This window comes from Azolla caroliniana, unplaced genomic scaffold (genome assembly GCF_043228905.1).
Source record: "Azolla caroliniana isolate FFs.n. ecotype wild unplaced genomic scaffold, voAzoCaro1.0.p SCAF_7, whole genome shotgun sequence".
Lineage (NCBI taxonomy): Eukaryota > Viridiplantae > Streptophyta > Polypodiopsida > Salviniales > Salviniaceae > Azolla > Azolla caroliniana.
Genome location: NW_028230442.1, coordinates 1,239,859 through 1,248,413, shown reverse-complemented (window position 1 = coordinate 1,248,413; position 8,555 = coordinate 1,239,859). Strand labels below are relative to the sequence as shown.

Here is an 8,555-nt window from a genome sequence, read left to right as displayed (position 1 = left end):
AGAGGATAGATTTTCATTGGCATACAACAATTCTAGAAACAGATATGAAACACCAAAAAAAGAATGGAACAAAGACATCATCATCAACAAACCTTGACATACTAAAGATCACGGTTACTTAACAAAAATGAATTTGTATTATTTCATAATATGTCCGTTCAGAGGATTACCCTAAGAAATATTATTGTATAAATCCATAGGAATAATGCTCGTAGAATTCGAATTCATCTACTCTATCTAAAGCTTATTTTCTGATCTCTAATTCAAGTATTGCAAAAATCTACAATGTTGAACCAGCTTGTGCTAAGCAAATGTTGCAGGTTCAAAAATGTTCATCAGTTGGCTTGTAACAAGAAACAATGTCAATTGAACATATGCAAGACCATTGAGGGGAAACCATGTGTGCCTTGGAAGTATATAATCCATAGGCATTTTGCAAGACTTATGTTTGGTAAGTGTCCATACAAGTGGATTGAATAATCTTAAGCATTTTATGATTTACTTTCCATCATGTTAAAAAATTTGTTGCCCCTGATATTCAATCATATCAGAAACTTGCTGCACATGAATCTTTCCTTTCTAAGGAAAATGGATAGTTAACTCGGTGTCATTCTGTGCTTGGTTACCACTCATGCATGGTTTTCTGGATTATCTTTGTTACATAAAAATGTGTGAGAGTGATATGTTCAAAATAATCAAATCCTAAAGTTACCACAATTTATTGAAAAGGTTACAAAGGATAGGGAACAAAAGCACTCTACTTAAGCTTGAATACACCTGAAAAATTTGGAATTTTATTCAAATGCTTCAATGCCTTCTCAGCAGCTTGCTTCGTAAGAGGGTTGCCATGTTTGAATGCTTCTACTAACACGGTGTGGACGCTAGGATTGCCCGAGATTATTCGAGCAATGCCTTCATCCCGGAGCATACACTCAACTACCAATACCACCAACTGATGTAATTGCTCTGTCTTGTGCTCTTTCATGATATCTAGAATGGGTTGTATCGCATCAGCATCGGTCAGCACTTTGATACCTCCTTCAATATTCTCAACCTCCAATAGAAGAGTAGAAAGTGCCTTTAGAGATGCCTCTACAAGACTGGTATTTCCATGGTCCAAACAACCCACTAGTGGCACAATCGCACCTGCTTCATAGAGACAGAATGTTTGTTTTGCAGAGCATTGTCCACCATGAACTACACATAATCCTACCTTTTTTGGTGGTGATTTGAACAAGCAAAAGCAAAGACTACTACTACTATCTTCAATCTCGGGCAATACTGATAAATCCTTTGTATGAGACGAAAGATTAGCCAATGCTAATGCACTTATCCTCTGCACTTCCTCAAGGTTACCCATGTTAAGCAAGCTTGTGAAAAACGACGTCAGGTTGTGTTCTTGAGCTGATGTTACGATATCTCTATTACCATATATCTCAGTAAACCGGAGGAGGATACCAACTAAACCTTCTTTATACATACCGACAAATCGGCTTGCACCAATTCTAACCACTCCTTGCTTCAATTCTTCAAGCTTATTTACTGCGGCGGGAATTGCTCCCTCTTCTAGCAAAGCTCGTGTGAGCTGAGCATCGTGACTTGGAAGGTTTGCTAATAACTTTGCGGCAGCAGCTTGCTCTTCTGATACACCATTTGTACTTATGAACTTTACTAAAGTACCTAGTTGGCCTGTTGTTATGCGAAGTCCATCGGCGATTTCTTGGCCCATATTTGCTGATAGATAATATAATAGTTTCACAGAATTTGCACGTAGATCCTTTTGTGGCACCTCAAGAAATTGAATAAGAGTTATTGTGGCACCTGCACTTTTTATCGCCATCACCACCTTATTTACTGCCCCTTCCTCTTTTGAGGATGCCAATCCCACCAATACTTGAAGCAGTTTTGCTTCTATTGCTGGACCTGTGTTACTCACTAGGTGAAGAAGATTATGGATTATAGATTCCGATAGTAACGTATTGCCATCGGAATCTATTGGGAGCTTGTCGAGGTCGATACCAGAGTTCACTACATTAGCTAAAGTTGTTGCAGCTATTTCCTTCAATTTTGCGGAAAGTTGGTTGATCCCAACCGCATACAAATCTCGTATGAGAGGAGACAAAATACCTGCTTGTGCTAAGATATGGCCATTGCTTTCGAGGGTAGAAAGTTGGCATAAACACCTCAATGCTGCTTCTCGCCCAGTGGAAGAGCCATTCTGAAGCATGTTTACAAGGGTTTTTCCACCAACTTCAGCAACTTTTGTATTGCCTTCCGAGCTAAGAACAAGTTCCGACAGGACCATGGCCATCTCCAACCGTACATCTTCACTACCTATTAAGAAGAGCACAACTTAAGTATTCCCATTTAAAAAGCATATTTGCCTAAGTAAGTTCTTAGAGAGTATGTTATCCCCTCTGTGGTGGTACATTTTGACTCTCAGAGGGGTATTCTTGTAATTTGTTCAACAAGGGATATTTTGGAGGATTTTACCTAGTTCTAAAATAATAAAGCATCAAGCTTGCTACTCTTTCCAGGAAGCTTGCTAGTTCAGGGTGTTTTGAAGATAAGTGAACTAGTTATATATATAAAATACATCACATTGAATAAGTAGTTCTCTCTCTCAGATTAATAGCATAATACCTTAAGAAGCACTGACAACTGCTTAGAAGCCAGGAACATGAACTAGTATTCATCCACTTTAGATTTTAACATTTGTTAAGATCTATCTATATATGTAAACCTTCTAAATTGTTCTTTGTATAATACACAATTATAATCAAGCTTTTCTACACACTTATAAATCATTTGTTGTATTCCTGGTCTATTTGTGATTAGACTTGATTTCATGCCAGATCAATGTCTAGTAGATGTTAATCAAGTGTAACTAGCCAATATAACATGACAAACTTTCATGCTATTGAATATAAGAACACTCATCAGTCATACACATTCAATGACATGAACATACATTAAATCCCCCATGAATGCATACTTCAATATATTAAAGAAATACCTTCCACTAAACGTTGAAGGAGCGGTTGCAATCTCCCATTTTCTGCCATGGGTCTCACACTTCCATCGCACTTCTCTAAATTGTCTAGTGTCTCATCTGCTCTTTGAACTGTAAGGACATTATCTGAAGAGCTACTGACAGTTTTCACAAGCATCAAAATTGCTCCATTCAATGAAACAATCTTCTCACACAATGATCTTGACTTTGAAAGCTCGTATAACAGAGACACGGCTTCTTCTCTCTCCTTTGAAATATCACGGGATAAGCATTTGACACAATTTCGAAGCGCATCTGTTTCCCCAATAGCATCCTAAAAAGAACTCTCTTTTTCATAAAATGTACACATACACACACACTCCTCTCTCTCTCTCTTCCCCCCCCCCCCCCCCCCCCCCCCCCAATATCTCTCTTAGTCACAAGACATTTATCATTAACATGTACAATTGGTTTCACTCTTCCAAATAATTACATTTTACGAAACGACAAAGTGAAACTTTCCTGTCGCCAACGCACAACTTTACTAAGTACTACACAGCCACTGACTCTCTCTCATGGGTCACATTTGGCATCACCAGGATGCTAATCTCTCTCATTCTGTATCTGAGCTATCCATGCAAACATTCTCTGTTGCCACAATGCACTATCAATTGCAATGTTCATTAGCCTGAAAATTGAGTGTCACTTTCCAATACACACCAAGTGAAAATGTCACTTTCGTTCCATTAGTCATTTCTGACCTCTGAGGACAATAATAAAATTGATCTATCCCTCTATCACTTGCAAATGTGTCATGTTTTTGTAAAGTATGGAGATACAAACCACAAGTTCATTAACAACATATACGATATCCCACAGATATCTTATGTATAAAATGTGGTGCACCACCAAATAACCAACAGGCATGTATGTGCCAATAGCCCAGAGGAACGGAAACAAACATATGTCTTTCAACTGGTGAATAGGAGTAGCAATACCATGCCGACCATAAAATAATGGGATGTACTGGGAGTTCTCAATTATGCCACAAACCCCAAATTTCCAAAGAACATTGAAGACTAAATGGAAGTGCCGAGAAAGCATGGATATACTCTCTTGTGCATATATGCGCTGAGAAGAGATCTATTTATTTCATGCACAGAAAACCAATGAACCATCTCCCCTAATTCTCTTCCCCCCCTTCTCATTTTATTTTATCGTATCTGGAGTACCACAGAGTTAAACCATATTTTTATCCATGCAATTAGAATTTTCATTGATTTATTAAACTGTGTGGAATGTAGGGGTTCTTGTCTCTGCATGAGAACCCTACCAACTGATTTACATCCATCCTCTCTCTCTCTTTCACACACACACACACACACACACACACACACACACACACACAAGAGTGAGTATCTACCTTGTTGCTATCGACATCTTCGGCAAGAATACGCAATGTTGCAAGCGCCAAGCACCGAACAGCCTCATCATTCTTCAAACAACCAACAATGAGAGGTATAAGGCCAGATCCTCTAGCTTTATGTTTGTTTAAGGTACTCCTTAAACACAAACTCTGAAGATCTTTCAAAGCAAGTATTATCTCCTCGTTCGAATCTGAAACAAGAAGTGATCTCGCATTATCAAGTTGTGCCGCCTCATTCCTAGTAGTCCACTCTTCTATGGTTTGCCGAATAGCTAAGCTCGGCTTCAATGTTGTAGATTCAAGTTCTTTCCCCGTTAACGGGCAAACAGGAGGCCTTCCATTACTACTGCACTCGTGAAACCATCTCTCGATAGCACTTCTTTCATAGGTCTGGCCATTCTCCAAAGAGACAGGATCCTTCATAATTGTCTTTGTCAGAGGGCATACAAAAGAATCATAAGGCGGTTCAACTCTTGCTCTCTCTGCGCGGAGTCGTATACTCTCTTCTGAAAGGCTAGAGGACCCATTTCTTTGAATTGCCAATGGATCCCCCATGTTTTCTTGCATATATATTTTGAGCCCCAAAAACGTTAATCTCACTTCAAGTATAGATTTACATATAAGCCATACCTATATCCTTTCTGTGCCGCACAACTTGAATTGCAAAGAGTGTTGTTCTTTGATCAGAAATCAATATGCCTGTAGTAAAGAGCATAATAGGGAAAATAGATAGAATTAGAAGATGCCCACCTTGATCTGAGACTCTATCAGTTAGAATTTTCTCTGTTTTCAATAATGAGTAGAGAAAACAGATAGAACACGAAAATAGTAAATACCCACTTCGATCTATGTCTCTAATTTTTAGAGTTTCTCTGATTTTTTGTAAAAAATTGGTAGAGGGAGTGAGGCACAGAGACAAACTAGATGTATAGTAATAGTTTGAGTCATTGATTGCTAGAATTTGCTCTGTTCTCAGTTAAGAAATAAAACACAGAGAACTAGATAGTAGAATCTGCTCTGTTATCAGTAAACAAGATAGGGGGGGAAAGGCAGAACAATTGATTGCTGAGCCTTTATCTCTTACAGCTTGTTATGTTCTGTTACAGCTTGTTATAGACACTTTTATGTGGTTTGTGTAGCTCTTCTAATTTGCTTCTATTTTGTGTTTTAAAAGCCTTGGGAGGGATGGAGAGACTTATCGTCTCGATGCCCATGGCACACCGATACAATCTATGCCATGGAATGAAGCCCGTATTGAGTATTGAGCTTCAGTTCGCTTCATTTTATAACATTCATTGTCTCGAGCAAACCACGAAGCCAATAACAAAAAGAAATTAACCACCATTCGAGAATGAATGCAATCTATGGGACAATGTTGAGCTCATGGTGAAGATGAGAGAGAGAGAGAGAGAGAGAGAGAGAGAGAGAGAGAGATTTCATCTTCGGAGGTTAACTATGATCTATGAGACAAAAAAATAGAACATTTTTTTATGTAGTACATGTGAAAGTGAGTAGCGACTCTCGATATTCAAGAACTTTATTAATCAAAGTCACAATCGAGCACACTGTGAATGTGAGAGAAATTCGTGCAAGATTTTGGTTTTGGTCAAAGATGTATAGAGAGCATAGTCTAATGTAATTAGAAGCAGAGCATTGTATCAAAATGTGATATTCATATTCTAAACTTGTTTAGGGCAAAGTGTACATAGTCAATTACTCTCATCCAGAGAGAGAGAGAGAGAGAGAGAGAGAGAGAGAGAGAGAGAGAGAGAGAGAGAGAGAGTCATTGTGCAAAGTCATTCCTTAAGGTTTTTTGTATTATCCTTCAAGTTTGATTCACAAGTCATTGAAGGACAAAGTTATGGTGTTGGGGCATCAAGTTTTGACCTAGTATAACCGGTTGTGGTTGAAGATCTTATGCCCAATGATGTTGAGAGTGGGTGCCTGGAAAATGTGTTGGATCATCTAGTTATTAGGGTCATACCAATTTGACAATTATTGATTAGTAGGGTCAATATCATAGTGTCTTGGTATGGTGTGATTCGGTAACATTGATTGAGCATTATATCTTATTTCCAAGGACAATTGGTTGTGTGCTAAACAATTATGGTTGAAGTTGTTATGTTCAAGCACATATTATGATAGCAACAATTGGTTGAATGCGTTGGTTGTGTACTCACTAAATTTGTGGGGGAAGGGGAAAGATTACGACGCAACTTAAAATTCTAAGCAACTATATCTATAAAAGACACAAGATCGGATTCAAATGCTTTTATGCCAGACCACACATTTTAAAAATAAAAATGGTTGCCTTGCTTCAAATATTTAGAAAAAGTTCATGTCCTTGGTGACAAAAGCCTAAATATATGCTTCTCTCTTGTATTATGTATGTATTGGAAAGGTAAAGGTAAGCATGCATCATCTACTTAAGAAGATTGATAGTGGGCAATATGTTTTCGGATTTAGCAGTCATGGATTTTGCTCAATATTTGTTGTCCATTCACATGGGCATGATCGTGAAAATAAGCAATATGTTCTCATACATGGCAACAACTTAGTGGTTGGGGATACTCCAACTAGCAACACTATGCACACTAGAAACATTCATGTAAGTAGGCACAAATTTTCCATTATCTTGTATTTTTGCTTCAATTTCCACGTACATTCAGTTGTAAACTCCATCACATTTATAACCTCACTCATAGAATCTGGTCATATACATATTCTAGTAGCAACGTGTGTATTAATCGTGATAAACCAACCCACTTACCAAATGGATAATCCTAATTTATTATCTAGGTTAGAAGCTCATTAATCATTACATTTCTAGTCGAGTTCTACATTGGGAATCTCATCAGATGACATTATTTTCTTTTGTTTTTGAAGAGATAATAGGCTTAATTGCTACAAAAAATTTATATCGTGCTTTTACCGTATGCACGAATCATGTTTTTGTACATTTTTCTTTTTTAAAAACATAAGCAATACTATACTTCCTTCTAAACAACCTTGAATTGCATAGAAGATTGATTCCAAGTCAAAATGTTCGTCCCACTTTAGTCAATGCATATTCGGAGCCACTTTGAAGTCATAATAGGATCCCAATTATACCGCTATTTCTACATGTGAAAACCATCAAAGTTTCCTAAAGTGATTGGGAAAAAGGTTATTTTATTACATCGTTTCATTTTCGCACATCCATTTGCAACATGTTCTACAACATTTGTCTTTGTTTCATTCAAATGTTTGAAAGACTTGATAAAATGAGCATTACATGTCATACATACATTTCCAATAGATTTCAAAATTTTGACACACCATACTCTAGAGCCTTTATTCACTGGACAACGATGTTAATTATACATGACATAATTTTCCAAAGAGCCAAAAGCTTCCCATTAATGTTGTGTACATAAACAAGGGCACACACACTACATATGTGCAAGTGCTCACACTAAGATAAAAACAATGTTTGAGATTGAAAAACTTGACTATGTACAAAGTTACACAGTTGATATCAACAACGTCTTAAACATATCTCATTGCTATAAAAAAATAACAATTTCTTGTCCTAAGGATGTACGAAAGAAGAATAACTACAACCAAATTAGAAATTGAGTCTTTTGGATAAAAATGATGTATTGCAGAAGGTCCAGGCAAAAGTATAGAATGTTGGCGACGGTTTATGTCAATGCCACTACAAGATCAGGCGAACATACTCCATGGAATCAGGGGCGGATGGACTATGAGATCGGAAATCATTAACGCTCTACTGATTAGGGAATCTGCTACTCAAAGGACGACAATGGAGAAATGGATAGGCCACGAGGAGGAGGGTTCTCTGATCCTGAGAGGTAGGGGATCACCAAACAGACTCGAAGACCCTGAATTGCGAGACATTAAGACACCAACACAGAATAACACCATTCGAGTACTCGCGTACACTGATCATAAATGGATTGTAGATCCTGATCCGATCAAATTACAACCCGAGTGGCATATATGTACTCATGAGAACACATGGCTACGTAAGGTCAGTTGGGACCCTTTGCAATGGACATGGTGTGATCCCTACGCGGGGCAAGGAAGCAAACCCATCCCTTTCTTCCAATTCGCAACTAGATTGGGTCGCCACAT

General features: G+C 37.9%; 1 protein-coding gene across 1 annotated transcript; it reads right to left on the bottom strand.

Moving 5' to 3' along the window:
- Window positions 1–468: 468 nt before the first annotated feature.
- On the bottom strand, window positions 469–5,481 carry LOC147861444 (U-box domain-containing protein 44-like). The gene is made up of 3 exons (XM_087322262.1): window positions 4,416–5,481; window positions 3,017–3,326; window positions 469–2,334 (listed from the first exon to the last, which is right to left on the bottom strand). The coding sequence occupies exons 1-3, from the start codon at window positions 4,983–4,985 to the stop codon at window positions 758–760; spliced, it is 2,457 nt and encodes an 818-aa protein (XP_087178388.1). The 5' UTR covers window positions 4,986–5,481; the 3' UTR covers window positions 469–757.
- Between the last annotated feature and the right edge of the window lie 3,074 nt (window positions 5,482–8,555).